This window comes from Polyodon spathula, chromosome 1, assembly GCF_017654505.1.
Source record: "Polyodon spathula isolate WHYD16114869_AA chromosome 1, ASM1765450v1, whole genome shotgun sequence".
NCBI classification, from domain to species: Eukaryota; Metazoa; Chordata; class Actinopteri; order Acipenseriformes; family Polyodontidae; genus Polyodon; species Polyodon spathula.
The window spans coordinates 73804940-73823411 of record NC_054534.1 but is presented as its reverse complement, the minus strand read 5'-3'; the positions used below and the strand labels follow the sequence as shown (position 1 = coordinate 73823411).

The following is an 18472-nucleotide window of genomic DNA, read 5'->3' as shown; positions in this document are numbered from 1 at the left end:
GCTGGTCATGTGAACACAATCCATGCCAAGCAGTGCATTGCAGTGAACAAGGTTCAGCAGTCACTAGAGAGAGAGAGAGATAAAAAAGAAACAGTACAGTCATATCGGGACTATTGGATTCTATGATAAACACACTCTTAGAACTATTTGTTGCAGTCCTTGTTTTGAATGTATCCGCCTTGCATGTGGATGTTGTTCATTACAATAATACAATAAAGAGAAATTCACTTAAAATTAGATATGGGAGCAACATACAGATATTAACTTTACAACACAATAAAACAACAAAAATAATAAGTGATACAGTTTGGTTTTATTGCACATTTGCCCTTTAAAAAACTACATTCAAATCATGCAGGAGGCTGTTTAACCATCTGTTTTTATTCTGAGTGCCAAGCTATTATTTTGTAGCTTGTTTTGCTGTATTAATCTGGCTGTTTGTCACATTATTCTTGAAAGAAAAATAAGTGCTTACAGCGGAGTCTGGTATGGAAGAAGTAATTAAGTTACTCACAAGTCAACAGCTGTTTGAGGTGAGCTCTGAATCTGAATTACTTTTGAGAAAAAAAATTCAGCCATCTGTAGGAAATATGACAATATTTTCATAATCTTGGAACTTAAATTTGGACGGCAGGGAATACTGAATTTCCTTCAAGGCATACAAGGCAAGGTGCTTTAATTCCCAAATGCTTTTTTTTATGACAAAGGGGAGAGAGCCTGGAACACATGTGGCTTGCACAGATTCCATATAGTTTAAAGTTAGATGACTCTGAGTTGCCTTAGATGCAGCAGAGCCAAAGTTTAAAAAGTAATTTGATGTAAGAATCAGGCAAGAGTGTGACGAGCCATATGGATCTCATCATGAAAAGCCTGGCTGATGATGTAACTGTCACATGATCTGCAAGTAATTGTCATTTCTTGGATACCATTCGCACAGCTTGGTTTGGCTTTTTTTTTTTTTAGAATCAGTTTCTGCTGCTTAAATTACATAACGTGACCATATGGCAAAGTGTTCAGCGGGACAGTTTGGAACAGTTCAGGCTTTTCAACTCACACCCCAATGCATTCTGGTAATCGTAGTCCTGCTTCTCTTAAAGGTAAGAATGATACCTGAGACAGGTCAAACTTACCAGAATGCATTGGGTTGCGAGTTGAAAAGCCTGAACTGCCCCAAACTGCCCCGTTGAACATGGAGCCATAAGGTCACCTTAAAATTGCAATTATATTTTTTGGTAAAGTTTGTATTTATGGTCAACTGTAGCTTTAAACACATTAGTTCTTACATTTGAATGCATTTTAATAACCAGTTTTCATCAGGGTTATGAAAATAAGTAAGAACTGAGGGAGTTAAGTTTTATGTTTAGTAACTATCTTGACCAAACAAAAATTATATATTATTTACATGGAATTGCCTAAAACAGATGTGCTGTGATGTTTTATTTATTTATTTATTTGTATGATTTTTATTAACAACACAATAAAAATATACATTCAGGCCCATATTCATAAAACTTACCACTAGATCTACTTTATCTTGCAAGTAATAGTGTTTAACATTTATTTATTTCTTCAGGTGATGCATAAGTGCCATTTACTGTCAAAAAACATCACTCATCACAATGTTAGAATAACGTGCCTTTAGAGACCAATTTTCTCATTATCATATTATTCGTCTTTTCATAAATCTGTATTGTGCCATTAATTGACCCTTTCCAGCATCATAATGAACACATGCCTGAGGCCAGGCGGAGAATGAGCTGCGTCCTAACGGTATCATTTCCTAACGTAATTTCTGCGTTTAGAAACATGTATATAAGCCAATAGTAATAATGAAAAAAACATCTAATTATCCAATAATTATGTAATTTAAGTATTTAGTTAATTGTAACTTACATTAAATTGCATTGTTAACTCATCTGAACAGGATAGGCTAAATCAGGTTTGTAACCTATTCGTTGCACTAAGTGGGGAAAATGGCAGGCTTTGGCGTGCTTGTGTGGGCTGTACATCGAGAGGAGGGAGATATCTTGGAAGATGATCCTCCCAGAAGAGTGAGAAGACCCCGCAGATTTGACCCTCTGGATTACTCTGATGATGTGATTCGTAGCAGGTATCCACTTAACAGGAGCACAGTTATTCACCCCTGGGGAGAACTAGAACATGAACTCAAGAGTTGAACTGATAGCAACAAGGCTGTTTCCGTATTAATGAAAGTTACAAACTCACTGCATAATTTGGATTCTGACGTGAGCAAGTTTTTGCAGGTTATTATATTGATCCCAGTCTAAGCACAGAAAGCAGGTAGTTAGCTTTAAATATTTTTCATAGCATTCCATCTTCTGATAGAGGCAGCTCAAATCAATTTAAAGTCAGTTATATTTTATTACAAGTCCCCCAACATGTACGTGTGTTTACTATTTATATTGAAAATACGTATTAATATCAAACAGGATTGTATTCTTGAAGGTCTAGTTAGATCAAAAAGTTGTATTTTAGTAACTACAAATACATTGCAAGCAGTACGTAGTGTTTTGTAATCCAGTTTCGCTATGAAACTGAGTAGTATTGTGTGACAGGCAGGATTTTTCAGTCTAGCTCTATTTATTTCTTTTAGTTTAAAGATGCTGTTTGTATGGTAAGGTGTACTGTATGAGATGCCGATTCTAGATGTATTATTGTATGTATTGTATTTGAACAAATTGTGCAGGCATTTGCAAACTGAGGGAATACAGAAAAAAAAAATCTTTGTTGTTTTTCAGGCATTTAACAATAAATTGTATTTTAATGGAACTGTGCCGTGATGTCTTTCTGTGCCATTTGTCCATCAAATGAAAGTTTGAAACATGTGAGAAAAATAACCAGAGCTTGCTGATGCTCCAATGCCTTCTGTACTTTCTTGTGCGCTGGAAAGGAAACGTGTGCTAACATCAGAGGATCCTTTTTCTCAACCAAAACTATAATATCATGAACTGTGACAAAAGTTAAAATTTTTATAGTTGCAGTTCTTTTTCAGGAAGGCATGCGCATCTTAGCTATATACAAATGTCATCATTTTTTTGATCAAAAAGTCTACACTGCCCCTAACTAAACCTCTCACTCGTATTCCAGCATGTGAATTTTTTTTTTTTTTTTTAATTGAAATCTCAATATTTCGGAAAACCTGTGTCTCCTGCCATGTCCCATAGCCATAACATGACGGTGTAAACACATGGTGTATGCCACAGCTCACTTGCATACCTCTGACAATTGGTTAGATAAAACTGTCTGTATCAATCTGCGATGGTAAATCACATCTAAACCCATTACTGGCCGGTAAAATAATTAAGAGGAGATATCTTGGAAGATGATCGTCCCAGAAGAGTGAGAACCCGCAGATTTGAGCTGTGACTTGCTCTGTATTACTCTGATGATGTAGCAAGTATCGATTTAACAGGAGCACAACTATTCACCTTTTTTATTCACCTAACATTAGGGCTCCTGATTTTCCATTCTGCGAGTGGGCAAATTTTGTTTTTCAAAATGACCAATTCCGTTTTTGCCATTTTTACCAATTTATTAAGAATTAACAACGTAATTTGAACATAAATAACATTTCTACGTAAAAAATCTATTGAATTCTTTTTTTTTTTTTTTAATTAAGTCCCTGCGATACTGTAGTCTTAAAACAGTCCACTAGTAACAATGTCCTACTGTCGGTCAGTCAACAAATAAATGTGTTTTGAAAAAGAGCTTATTGCTGGCATTACAATATACAGACTAGTTGAAAACAAGGGGCATTGTTACAAAAGTATACACTTTCCATAAAATTACAAATTAAATACAGTGTTTTCTCCCATCTGTAGTTTCATCTGCAACAGCGCAGACTGGTTTATGCTGTACTTGCTGTAAAACTGCTTGCATGTGTTTCTCGTATACCCTGGACAGACAAAGTTGCCTTAGTTAGAGCAGGGCTCTTCAACTAGTTTTTTTTTTTTTTTTTTAATTTAAGGAGGCCAGATTGGAAAGCTAGTTAGGAGTAGGCAGTCCAGAGTATTTTACTCTGCACATTTTTAAGCAATATTAAATATTATATAACTTAATGTTCATATATTGAACAAGACTTACACATTTTACCATATGAATAGTACTTTAATAGTAGAACAGTGTGAGAATTTAACGGAGTGTTATTACAAACATTTTAAAATGTATGTGACATATTAATAGTATAACTTAAGAAGAGATCAGCGCTTCTAACTACTGTACCCTCTGGATACGTATTTCCAAAAGCTCCTTGTTTGGTTTTAGAATGCCTTTTCATATTATATTCATTAACTACTGATACACATTCACTGAACAATAAACACATTGGCTTTGCATTTGGTACATTTGGTAAAATAAACAAGTATTTATTGGTCCAGTCATTGTTCAATCTACAATTGTCACCATTTTCTGTTCTTACTAGCTAGAGTAGAGAGAGCCATTTTATAGCAACACGAGAAAATAAAATAATCACTTTGTGTATGTGGTATTATTAAAGACTTAATAATAAATTAGAAATAATAAGTTATAAAACTAAAGGTTCACTTCAACCACCGTGTCGTTTCCTTGTGTTGAGCAGGTGAGGGAGTTACAGTTCCCAATGCCTAATTCCCCTATTCCGTCCATGATTCTGTGATCGTGGAAATTCAGTAGCTCTATAACTTTTACTGAACTGCTAGAAACAAGGATGTGCCTGTATTAATGCATATCAACTCTGTGCATGATTAGGATTCTGATGTTGGCGAGTTTTGCAAGTAAAAAAAAAAAAAAGTCACTGTTTTTCATTCCTACAGTATATTCATCACTGCCATGTGCAGAAAGCTAGTAGTCTGTTTAGCTTTATATATTTTTCATAGCATTCCATCTACTGCTACAAGCAGCTCAAGTCATTGTGAAGTCAATTATATTTTATTACAAGTCCCCCAACACTATTTACAGCTATGGCCAAGTGTTTTGCATCACCCTATAGAATTAACAAATTTTACTTCATAAATGCAAATGAAACCTGCTGAATAATGTTAAGTTAGCATACTGAATTGCATACCGCTTTGTAGTTTTCCATATACTTAATTGTCTCAGTGCTAAAATTCTAGGTGATGCAAAACTTTTGGCCATATCTGTATACTGAAAAATACATATTTGTGTCAAATAAGATTGTTAGTTAGTTAGTTCAAGAAATCTATTTAGTAACTTTAGTAGGGGTGCAAATTTGGCACTATGATGCTACATTTTAGAGCCAAGGTACCTCATGTAGCACCAGCAACATTCAATTCTGGCACCAGAAAACATATTTAATTCAGTAGAAACCATAGATGATTATAGTTTCTCATTGGGTCTGGACTACTCATATGACACACCACACTCATCATCATATGCAGCAGAGAAATTTGTATCATGTGAGAAGTTTAACTGCAGAAACTGGTCGCAAACATGTCTTCGCAGTGTACTTTTACCCAATTATCAATAAAATCAGCAAGTCAAAAAGGTATGTGGGTAATTGTAGACGATATATGCATTTTACATTTTTCAAATATTGTAAAATAATGTTTTGTGTTTGCAGGTCTCTTCCTTTTACCGCAAAAGTTAAACATATTTACATCATGGTTTGAATAGATGTATATACTCACATAATTAAGTTAAAACCAAATCAGTTGTTGCAGCTAACAGCAAATCTAATCCATGAATAAAATCCATCAACAGTCTAACTGTCCAGTGTAGCTCATGAGCTCTTGTTTCTTTAATATATTGAATGCGTATACTGCACCTACCCTAACCTCTCACCCGTATCCAGCACCTGTGTGTACAATTATTATTATTTTTAAAACAATATTTCTGGCAACCTGCCTGTCTCTAGACATGTTTCGTAGCCTAATGTGATGGTGTAAACAGGCGTGTATGCCACTGATGTCTTAAGTAGGAGACACAGTTCATTTGTATACCTCTGACAGTTGGTTAGCTACAATCCCTCGGTAACAATCCGTGATGGTAAATCACATCTAAACCCATCACAATCCTAAAATTCTAGGTGATGCCATGCTTTTCGTCATAGCTATTGTGGCAAAGTGGTTGCAGTGCGCAGGTATATGGGTGATAGTGCTCAAGACATTGACAGACAACAAAATACGTGTGAAATGGAGGTTTATTTTTGTAATCCAAAGTCTGATGACAAAACAGTAAACAGTAATGATAACAGACAATGCACAATGGGTTGCATATTGCTCTGTTGTAATCCATGGGTTGGCTCTGAAATAATAGTCCTAATATTCAAACACCCACACGTAACACAAACACGATCAGAAGTCCACAGTGAGTGCTATAGTGCAAATAAAGTAAATTTAGTGCAACGTTATCTGGGTTTGGGTCTGGCCTTTAGCGACAGCTCCGAATTGTGTTAGCCGTCTAATAACAACAGACAAACAATTTTTAGACACAACAAAAACAAATAAAACACTCATGATTACAGTACGGGTCTCCTTCCGGTTTAGCCTTAACTATAACAAAGGAACAGATCACTTCACTACATCCCCCTGTACGCCGTCACGCATGACCCCTTGGTTAACGATTGCAACCGCTCCTCCAATCCGTGGCTGCCACATCTTTCCCTTCCGGGTCGATGATTTAGTGTACCGTAGCTCCGCCCCCTTTCTAGATGGCTGACTTCCGCCTAACCCTGGGAATGAATTGTCTGGTCATCCAGTCCAGGGTACTCTGTTCCCTTTTATACAACACCCTCACAGATCGGGAGGGAGATTCATCACCAGTAATCATTCTGTCTTTGTCACACTATATATACAATGTGTGACATTTTAATAGATAAACCAAATTTTTCTCATCTATATATAGCAAGAGAGAGTGAGGGAGAGGAAATACGGAGATCAATCTCTGGCTCTGTTTAGCAATACTGTGTATTTTGGATCTGTGAAATTCAGGCAATTATTTTGACATCGGATTTAAATGAATGAAAAATCATTGAGAGATGCATCTCTTTTTGGAACCGTTTGAAATCTTATTAACTTTTTTTCTGTTTTACTTCTTGTAAAATCATTTTTTTATTTATTATTTGTAAAAATGTTGTAATTGTGGTATTAGTTGGTCTGAGCAGTGTCTAATAATATCTAATATTAGGGTCTAAATACTGCCGCTGTTTTAAATATTAAAATAGGGATAAACTTGCAAATTTAAATAGCCTTTCTTAATGATGTAAATTATAGGAATATTTTATTCCGCATCCATTTAGATAAATTATAGACCCCTGTATATTTTGGACATGTTTATCTCAAGGCTTATCACTCAGTTATGTTCTTATACCACAGATCAAATGAAGCCTGAAAATCTTGTAACTACAGCATTGTACTCTGCCAGGATCACCAAAGTATCAAGCCTAGAACCGTGTTAAAATAGTAACAAATTGTTCAGTTAGGGCCAACCTTAAACATAACCATATGAGGATTTCTAGCACAAAATGGCTCCCGCATGTATCTTAATTGTATTCTTGCACGCATATATCACATCATGGGACATTAACCAAATTTCAGCTCAAGGGACCAACTCAGTCATGATTTATAAATTAAAAACAAATGTTGCGACTGAAAGAAGAATAATGCCAAAAGGCTAGATACCTAGTAGGCATGTTTGCTTAATGGATTGGATAACCCATTTAGTTTTAAGCACCATCCTAAGGATTAAATCTGAGATGAGGTTCAAGAATGGTGTAGGAAGAACCCAACAGGAATGCTAAATGTATATTTTAAATTCTTCTCTCCCAGAGCCAGCATTTGTGGTGTTGTTTTCATTACTTTGAATGAGAGACAACGGGAACATTATGTAATTAAATTATATGACAAAGGTTAAGCAAAGCAAGAATCCATGTATTTACTTATACTGCCATACTCTCAGCTAGCAAGTTTGGGGGCATCATCTACCAGTATAACAATGTGATATTTAGACCAGTAACAACTGATACCAGTGGGTGGATTTAGAATAATGAGGTGTCCTTCTGAAGAGACATGTTTTTTCCACAAAACTTTTGTTTTAAAGTACTGGTATTTTTTTTTTATTTGTTTGTTTTTTCAATCCACTGTTAAGCCCCCTGCTTTTTTTTTTAAACAGTCAAATGGATCGTGTCGGAGGTTGGTTACATATCGTCATTTAAAACAGCAACTCTTAATTGAACTGCATCCAACCTGTTCTTACCCAGTCTGTTTTTCCAAATATAGATGAAAAAATAAATAGATTATTTTAAAATGTTGACGCTGACTGCATCATGATATACAGCAAGGCAATGTACAATCCACAGGTCAGCCTCTGAGTATTAATTTGACAGGAAGTTTGGTCGGGTGCATTGACATTGTGGTAGTTTTACAACTATGTACATATCAGTGCTGACCCAGAAGGATTGAAAAAAACAAAAAAACATTGTTGTTTAACCAGATTGCCAGTATGTCAGAGTCAGTATGCGATTGCAATGTGATGCAAAAATGTATTTGTGATAAGTTATTACTAGTAAACTAAATGGAGGTGTTTACATATTTAATAGTGGCAGCCTTACATATTATCAGTAATGATGCCTACATATATATGTATTTAATTGATTGATTAAATACAAATGCCCAAATTGATTTGTGCCTTTTGAGGTAGCTAATCAAATACTGTAAGGAAAAAAAATCCTCTTTGCTAGGTTCAGTTCCTTCCACGGAAGGAGGAGATTTCCTTATGTGCACACTGTGGTCTGTGTTCTTTACCAGCATGAGTTAGGTTATTGCTTTCTGGAAGGGCATGTTTTATTCTTCACTGCATGCACTATACAGCTTTTAGAAGAAGTGAATAAGAAACATTCAACTTCACATCTGCATATTCATGCAAGATTAGCTGTATTTCAAGGCAGGGAAAGACTCAAGTGAGATAGCAAAGTATATACGGTGGAAGTTGAACATACAGTATACGTTTTTCAAGGATTGCTTTTATGCACTGCTGAAAAATGTAAATATTTTCACACTTAAGGATTTGGGTTATACTGTATGTATTGAAAATGATTGACCTTTTTTTTCAGTGCTGGCGTTGGCAGAACTGGGTGCTTCATTGTAATAGATGCCATGTTGGAGAGGATAAAACACGAGAAGACTGTAGATATTTATGGCCACGTTACTCTAATGAGAGCTCAGAGGAATTACATGGTTCAGACGGAGGACCAATATATCTTTATCCATGATGCACTGCTGGAAGCGGTGACATGTGGAACTACAGAAGTGCCAGCCAGAAACCTGTATGCATACATTCAGAAACTGACACAGATAGAATCGGGGGAGAATGTAACTGGAATGGAACTGGAATTTAAGGTAAATCATATATCTGTGCATTGTAGCACGACAAGCCTTTAATCAATATAAACGGGAAGGTTGTGCAATAGATGGATAATATTGTAGAAAGAGAGCCTATGGAGTGCATTATGTTATCAGCTTTTAAAATAGGAGCTCTGAGAAGACATTTAACGACTGGTAATTATTTGTCATTCTTTTAATATTTTATTATATTATATTTGTTTGTTTGTTTTTTTTTTTACTGGACGCAATTTGAGTGCATCAGTGATTTAATAGATTCCCCCATCACCATGGGGGTCTGTTTGCTGTCATTTTCTAATTTTCTAAATTTCCATTATACACTCAGCACAGTCAGTAGAATAACACTGCATAAGACCCCCCCCCCCCCCCCCCCCCCCCCCCCCCTTATTGTAATGTATATGTTTTACTTTCAATAGCATATGCTGTATTGATCTCAGAGGTTTGTTTCCAATTATTCAGTATCAAGTGTACAAAAGTGTGTGTAAGTGGGAAGGGGGTGTGTATATTTGAATGGTTAGATGTGTACAGCATGTACACATATTGTAAGAGTTGTTACCACTATTTTGAGATTTCTATAGCTGTATATTTATATGTAAATTCCGGCACGAAATGTATTATTGTCTGACCTGCCTTGCTATCATACTATGTTGAATACAGAGAAGTGAGGCATCATCTTAGATTGCATTTCCAAGAAAATAAGTTGGTGTGTGTTATACTTAGGCTTCTCTTAGTGGTATGTGTTTTGTCCTGTTACAGAATTCTTTTTCTCAGAAGACTGACACAGCAAATGACTAGTAATCCATTTGTCTCCCATTCACCAAACTACTGTAGAAAATAATAAGCAGCTTTGAGTTTTGAAAGACGGTGGCTGCTGGGAACGTGTAATTTTCTCTGCACTTTTTCCCACTCCTCCTATTAAGGAGGTTATTATTAATGACAGGCATGTGTTTATCTTGCAAGACATGCTTTACATAAAATGCAGATGTACTAAAGTATGAAAGTGTGATTTTTAACAAAATGTGCTTTATCTCTCCCCAACAGCGTTTGGCCAACACTAAAGCTCATACATCACGATTCATTAGTGCCAATCTTCCATGTAACAAATTCAAGAACCGCCTTGTTAATATAATGCCATATGAATCCACAAGAGTAGGCCTACAGCCAGTCCGAGGGGTAGAAGGCTCGGATTATATAAATGGCAGTTTTATTGATGGATATAGGTAAGGGTTATTGACTGTTTTTTGAATATGCAGAATGGAGCAGAATCTTTTTAGCCATCTTTAGCTCAATATTAGTTTTGTTAAAGCATAATGTATTTCTTATTATAAAGTGTCTGTTTTTAATTCTCATTCTGTAAAGGTGTTATATTTGGTCAGATCTTTCCAGCTCAATCGAAGCATACACAGTTTTCATAAAACAGAAGCACATGCTTTAACTAACCTATAGGTGCTAGCAGTGGAAATTTCACTGATACGTGCACTTTATGAAGTGGAGAGTAGTCATGAAAGCCATGCTTTGTAGTACACATAGACTACATGAATGCTTTGGAAACTCTGTTTTCCATTACTAGAGCTAATACCCTTCTAAATCTCCAGCATGAAAATGATATCATTACAGTAATATGCATCTTTTGTATAAACAAGCCTAAAACATGTTCAAAAGAGTAATTGCTTGATTAAACTGTGTTAATGTTGTTTGTATGTGCAGGCAATTATTACTTTCTAAAGATTTTGCAGTGAAAGATTTTTTTTAATGGTGTTGTCAGGCAGAAATGTACTCTGCAGTTGAAGTGCTGCAAGTGCTTTTATTTTTATTTTTCTCTCCCTCATGCTCTTTGCAGACAACAGAAAGCCTACATTGCCACACAGGGACCCTTAGCAGAGACTACAGAGGACTTCTGGAGGATGCTTTGGGAGCACAACTCCACAATTGTTGTCATGCTTACAAAGCTCAGAGAAATGGGGAGGGTAAGTGTTGATTATTTCTATTGAATGCATCATTTGCTGATAGCCGTGCAACTCCTGTTTTTTCACAGTCGTGCGTCCTAATCCCATAGAAGTAAAGCTGAAGCCTGAAACTGGCAAACATTTTGACAACAGTTGCAGTACTGTGCATTTCTGTCATGGGCTTGTTAGAAATGGCACTGTAAATACATTCTGCCTGAATCTAGGGGCAAAAGAAAGATGTTTTCTGTCAATTAAAATGGGGTTTCCAAAAATAATTGTGATGGTGGATTGCTCACCGTCAGACACATTGGTAAGAGGGTACTGGTCAATTGCTATTTGCCAGTGTCTGTCTTATTTTGTTGTGGTACACTCTATGCTTAAATATGTTCATTAGTATGTTAGGTTTAATTTTAATGGTTACATATCAGAATTGTACATGTTTTTAAAAAACAGTGTTATTGTATGGTTAACAACAGCTTTAGTGTCAAGTGATTTTCAAAAGAAATGTGTTAAGAAAATCAAGCCGTTAATGTTCTGAAATTGATTCAGTGAGGATGTTAATGAATGCATTTCTCGTTAAAAAGCTTAATTGTCGCAGTTCACTGTAACAAGACAGCGTTGTGGGCCCAGGTGTTAGTGGCAGGCTAGAGACCCAGAGAGAACGAAAGCTGCAGTTAAGCGCTCATGCGCACTTTTAATAAACAAACAAAATACAAAACAAAAAGGCACATCGGCCAAAATAAAGGTTTAAACAATCACAAAACTGTCCAGGCTGAGCAGTGCCTTTACTGAACTTTACAAGTAAAAATGTAAACACAAAATACTCACAAACTCCTTCACAAACACCACCACCAGGATTTCTTCCTCCTTTTATCCCATGTTGCTGGAGCCTAATTAATTATCAATTATTCAATAAAGGCTCCAGCCACATTCTCACGTTTGTGGAAGGGATAGGAAATTAACCCCATCCCTGCCAACCAAAGCACCACAAAAAATATTATTTACAGGCAGGGCCCTGCCCTGCCATAGTCACATACATCACTTCCTGTCTCAACAACTCGATAAGGGGAACTCGTTAATCAAAATGCGTGTTAACAAAATCAGGACAAATTAATGGAAGCATAATTTGCTGTTATGAAAACTGCTAGCATGCAGGGCAGGGGTAGGCAATTCTGGTCCTGGGGGGCCGGTGTCCCTCCTGGCTTTTGTTCCAACTGTGTTCTAAATTACTTAATTGGACCAATTATTACCAATTCTTGGTCTAATTAAGTAATTTAGAGCAATTTCCCACCCCTGGTACAGGGAGACGGCTCTCCCACCAGCGAGCTGGAAATGAAAAATAATGGGAATATCTATTTTGTGAACTTCATTTAAAATGTGTGCATTTTATTTAGAACATTTCACATATAAAATGCTGATCTACGATTATCTGGACGGCACGGATTAAAAAAAAAAAAAACCTTAAACCCCATTTACCCTCATTCGGGGGGATATTTTGACACAGCTTACAGTATACAAATCTTTTAGGTATGTAACAAGCTTGGTTGGAATTTATTTTCTTATGTTGACATCTACTTGTTAGGTACTTTTATGTTGACATCTACATTTGAAGTGCCATTGGTGTTTGCAGTTGTTAGTTATTATGCATGTGTACCATGTATTTAACACTTCATTATACAGTTATTAAGCTTTTAAAATTACAACAGAACTCCCTAACCTAATACACAATTTGCTTATAATTGTTTGGCGAATTTCTAATCATGTTGAATGCATTTCCTCTGGTAGGCTACTCTTTGCTCGCCTCTGTGATAAATAAGCACATCATGATTAGAAGTAGCCACCGAACACTTACAGTATTGTAAGAACATTTTGTATGCATACCTATTCTCATAAATGCCAAAATCAGTGCTACATACCTATTTTTTGGTTAACACTTGAGTAATCTTTTCCAACCTTTTGAAAATCCTGCCCTATGGCATTTGTTTAGCGTTTGTTTTCAACCACAATATGTTTCCACCACAGGAAAAATGTCACCAGTACTGGCCTGCAGAAAGATCTGCCAGGTATCAGTACTTTGTGGTGGACCCCATGGCAGAGTACAACATGCCCCAGTACATCCTGAGGGAGTTTAAAGTGACTGATGCCCGGGTGAGTTAGATCCATTTTGTTCTATTTTCTACTTAATCAACAGTAATGTACATTTTTACACAGTGGCATTTTTTTTTTGTTTAGGAGAATCAGTTATAAAAGAGTTCTTTATATTTGAATTACTTCACCCCAAATAACATGTCACTTTTGTCAACGGTAATGTATTGCAATTAATTTTTAAAAAGGTAGGAAATGCATCATCTGCTTCTTGACTGACTGACTGTTTTTCCCTTTTGTTTTTAATGGATTTCCAGGATGGACAGTCTCGGACAGTAAGGCAGTTCCAGTTTACTGACTGGCCAGAGCAAGGAGTGCCAAAATCAGGCGAAGGGTTTATTGACTTCATCGGCCAAGTGCATAAAACAAAAGAACAGTTTGGACAGGATGGGCCAATATCGGTTCATTGTAGGTATGAGACTGTTGATTCCACATTGGCTTACATTTCAAATGCTGTCCACACAAATGAGTTGGATATAACCGTAAGTTACTGAAGTAAGTCAAGACTGATTACCTAAAATGTGTAAAAAAATTTTTTTAAAAAAGCCTGTGAAGCTTTTACAGTAAGTACTTTAATTGGAGTACTTTAACAACTCCACGGAGGCACTGTCTAAACTCCAGTGAGCCTGATCTTTTTAAAGGAGTTTATATTGTGCTCTAAAACAAGGAACTTGTCTCGGTAGCTCTATTAAGTTCCTAATGGTCAGGCCTCAAGATTCATTCCTGGTGTTCAAACAAAAAAAAAAAGTAATTTACAGTGGGGCAGATTAAAACATCCGTGTTGGCGTTTATTATTTTATAATTACTGCCTATCGAGTTGGAGACCATTAGCAAGAAAGCCCTTAGCTGTTTGATTGTCACCTAATTAAAGATCTGTTTTTGTTCTCACACAGTGCTGGTGTCGGGAGGACTGGTGTTTTTGTTACACTCAGCATTGTCCTGGAGAGAATGAGGTATGAGGGGGTAGTGGATATCTTCCAGACTGTCAAAATGTTAAGGACACAGAGGCCAGCCATGGTACAGACAGAGGTAAGAAAAAAATACATATATTTATTATTATACCTTGAACTTCTGTAACTAAGTAGACTGTGATGGCATGTTCATTCTCAATATAGTTCTGTCCCTACATGACTACATTTCTTGCCAGACAGAAGTCAGTAGGAAGCAGGCAGGATTTGGGGATGGGTCATTGTATTATGGATCATTGTTTTTGCACTTCTTTAAAGTCAAGGCATGTCTGATATGTTAGAATGTGTGCAGCTCACAGTCAACAATTTGCAAAGCTGACTTCATGAGTAATTGGGTTTCCTTACCTCAGCCAAAACTTGAACAAAAGAGTCCTTTAAAATCTAGCCAAAATGTTCTCTGTGTAAAAAAAAAAAAAAAAAAAAAAAAAAAAAAAAACATGCCATGCCATGCAGAAGCAACAGAAAGCCCAGACAGTATAATTTCATGTCCCAGCATGCTTTTGAAGCAATGAAGACACCTCTAGTGTCACTTGTCTGGTATTGCAGAGCAACAGCAGAGGAGGAAGGGTCTTCATTAGTGAAAGTGTAAATTACTCTAGCATTATGTCTAGATGAAAGTTTGTCGCTAAATTTGGTAGGGGCATTAACTCTGTGGTAACTTAAATAAAATAAACATAATTAAATAGATTGTATCTTCACTTTGAAAGTATAAAAGCTGTTCATAGCTGTTGCCACGCTTAGTATTCAGTTATTCTCTAGAATTTACTTCTTCGTTTGTAATATATGCTGTCAGTCTATCTTCTATTATTCTACACGTTTTATAAACTAGCTTGCCCAGAACTTTATTCTTCAATTCTAAAGATGGCTTCTCCAACATCTCAGTCAGTCATAACTATGTTTTGTTTAAGAGGCAGAAATAAATGGCATATTTTGTCATTAATGGGTACTTCAGATCATGTGAGATTCAGATGTTCAGAGTCTCGTTGTTGCTTAGGACCCCAGGCTTATTGTCAAGAAATGGCATTGAAATGTGTTCCTGCTAATGTTTTTATGTTGTTTTTATTTTTTTTTGCATTTAGCATTTAGCAAACCCATATAAACTGTAGAAGTCAACTTGGTGTATACAAATGGAGTAATAACTTACTGTGACTTTCAGTAACAATTTAGGGGTAGCTGTGCTAAGATGGGCCAGTCGCATTGCAAACATACCGCAGTTTGCATTTCGGTTACAACAATTCTCAAAGTGCACATTTTGTTGTACATACTAAGAAAAAATATGTTAATGAAGAGAGCCGCAGAATACTAATTTAAACAGTATTTGTGTCATCTGAGCGAGATCTCTAGCGAGGGTTGTGTGACATTTTTTCAAATAAAATAGCTGCAGAATGCCCGAAGGGCAACGTCTATACATGCAAGCGTGCAACAATCAAAATAACATTGTTTTTGTTAAATGTAAGCGTCATCTGTACAATGCATTCTGTCTTCATTTTACCTATTTTAATAGTGTTGTATATGTAAAAAAACTGAAAGGCAGTTTAATTACAGAGTAGCCCCTCGCTAAACTGGACATGTTTGTCTGACAATAAAGAGGTGTCGAGTACAAAACAATACAATACAATTGCACACACGTACATTTACAGTTCTCAATGTATTTTAAATATAAATCATTATGCTGAAATAACACTAATGTGTTTTGTAGGCTACACATTACATTATGTAAAAACATAAATCAGTACAGTAGGCCTGTACAGTATACAGTACAGTAGTGAAATCAAATGTATACCTATCGCACTTTTTTTGTACTTCAGCCTGCTAGTAACACAAAGTAAATCATGCTGCTGCACTGTACACAATGGTGTACTAAATGATTTTAGGTTTTTTTATTTATTTATTTTATTTTTATTATTATTGTTTTTAATTTGGTCTACTTAGTAGCCTATGTAACGAGAAATGTCATAGAAATTTGTTTTAAAGGTTATAAGTAGACCCTGACTTTTGGGAAAATTAGGTACTTGGGTATTTGTCTCAAAAATACATTGAGCACAACTGTCAACACGCAAGAAAAAGCGGACTGGGAAATACCAGCAACAATGCGACTGTTTTAAAACATGCTTTCAGAAGTTCTTAAATTGATGCAATTCTAAGTGTCTCAATTGCCCGCAGCTTTAGTACATCTCATTACTCTTGTTCTTGATCCCTCATCTCCACCCTGTTTTTTTCGAATTTCTGCAGGAATGCCCAGAATTACAATTCATTTAAGGCTAAAGCGCAAATAAGAACTGCGGCTGCAAAGCATTTGTTAAAATGACGCTAACAGCGGTGCGATTGATTAGTACATTTCACGCTACACTATAGTGCATCTACCCCTTAGTGCCAAAACAGCAGCAGGATGTGTGTTGATTAGAACACTCAGCTGTTATCTTTGGGGTCCCAATTCCTACCTAAATACGTTTGTTTACAGTGTTGACATCCAGACTGTATCTAAAGGGCATAGAACAAGAAGACATAAAGGGGAAGATGCCTCACCTGTGGTTGCTTGGAAATCAGAAAAACAGCCTATTGTATGAGTGCAGTTGAATGTCAGGTATTAATTGTCATCTCCTTCGCTCCTCTCTAGGACCAGTACCAGTTTTGCTATCGAGCCGGATTGGAATACCTTGGAAGCTTTGATCACTATGCAACGTAAAAGCCCTGTCCACCCTGGATTTTACAGCAGGCCCTTTAAGATCCAGAAAGCCCCTTCTGAGCCATAAATACATGCTTGAGAAGGTTCTTAACTTCTAGCAAAAGACTAATTAAGTGTGGAATATATATATATATATATATATATATATATATATATATATATATATATATATATATATATATATATATATATATATATTCCAGGTGGACCAAGAATGTACTAATTCAAAAACCTGGTTCTTACATGATTAAGTTTTGGATGACTTACTTTGTCTTGAATCCTGACTGTTGAGGCATCTTTAAAGAACTGTGTCTTTTTTTGTTGTTGTTTTTGTTTTTTTCATTTGCCTCAAGGATTGAACTTGGGTTGAAAATTTTAAAAACAAAAATCTTGGAAAGTGCAGTAACTGGTTTCAGGATTGTTTGAAAACTGAATGCACATTTTAAAGGTAAACTTTGATAGTACTGCAATCAAGTGGAAGAGGACATTTCATTAAATGGACACCAGGTGTTGGTAAATTACAAGAAGACACTGCTTCAACAATACCCCCTTCCCATCATAATGCTTATAACTAATTATTGGGGAGAAACGGGGAATGTTAAAAAAAATAGTAAACAGAAAAACAAGTTATTGATTTAGTTTTTTAGTATTGTATTATACTGCTGACCTGTGCTTCATTTTTAACTGTACACTTTTACCCCCTCTTTTGCTTACATTTTTTTTTTTTTTTTTTTTTTGTATTGTAATTTTTTTTTTTTTAATGTAGATTTTTTTTAAAGCTGTAGAACTGTTAAATGTAAAATCTGGCTGAGGAAATGTTAAATTTCAGTTTTCTATTTTCTTTTGTTTTTTAATCCTACTAAACTTTTACTCTGAGATGTTTCTTTGGTCCCTTTTTTTAAAACTGCCTCATAATGATCATGGGATGAAGTGGGGCTTTGTGGAATCAACAGGGATGCGCAAAGTATAAAGTTGCTGCTACCAATTATCTTAGTTCTTCCATGTTAAGGTGGAGTATGTGAACAGCCTCTGATTAGATATTTACTGGGGAACTATTTTATAAAAGGCTTCCATGATGAGATTTTATAATTAAGGGGATTTTTTTTTTTTTTTTTTTACTGGAATGCACATCCATCTGTAGGATAAAAGAGTATTCAAATTCAGTGCATCTTTTCTCGTGCAATAACTATCTATATTATAAGTAGGATTTATGTAGTTCTTTTGTGATTCATTGCACAATTATTCCCTAAAAAGAGGATAGGGAGATTGTCATAAGTGCACCAGTGAGTTCAGTGTATTGTACTTGCATTATATTGGTAGTGATTTGTTCAGAAGGCTGCATTAGTATCGGTAAAAAGCCTACTTAGATGT

At 35.8% G+C, this 18472-nt stretch overlaps 1 protein-coding gene across 17 annotated transcripts in view; it reads left to right on the top strand.

The window, feature by feature from the left end:
• The window catches only part of LOC121322204 (receptor-type tyrosine-protein phosphatase delta-like), a 229126-nt gene extending 211821 nt beyond the window's left edge, over positions 1-17305 (top strand). For 6 of the 17 annotated variants that reach the window (XM_041261869.1, XM_041261859.1, XM_041261848.1 and 3 more), the window contains 7 exons: positions 9068-9353; positions 10398-10576; positions 11197-11323; positions 13325-13450; positions 13705-13859; positions 14341-14476; positions 17033-17304. In XM_041261869.1, the coding sequence (XP_041117803.1) occupies positions 9068-9353; positions 10398-10576; positions 11197-11323; positions 13325-13450; positions 13705-13859; positions 14341-14476; positions 17033-17101 (1078 nt within the window). In that variant the 3' untranslated portion in view covers positions 17102-17304. Of the gene's footprint in view, positions 1-9067; positions 9354-10397; positions 10577-11196; positions 11324-13324; positions 13451-13704; positions 13860-14340; positions 14477-17032 lie in introns of all 17 variants that reach the window. The other 11 variants (XM_041261838.1, XM_041261829.1, XM_041261820.1 and 8 more) reach the window with 3 other exon arrangements.
• The last annotated feature ends 1167 nt before the right edge of the window (positions 17306-18472 follow it).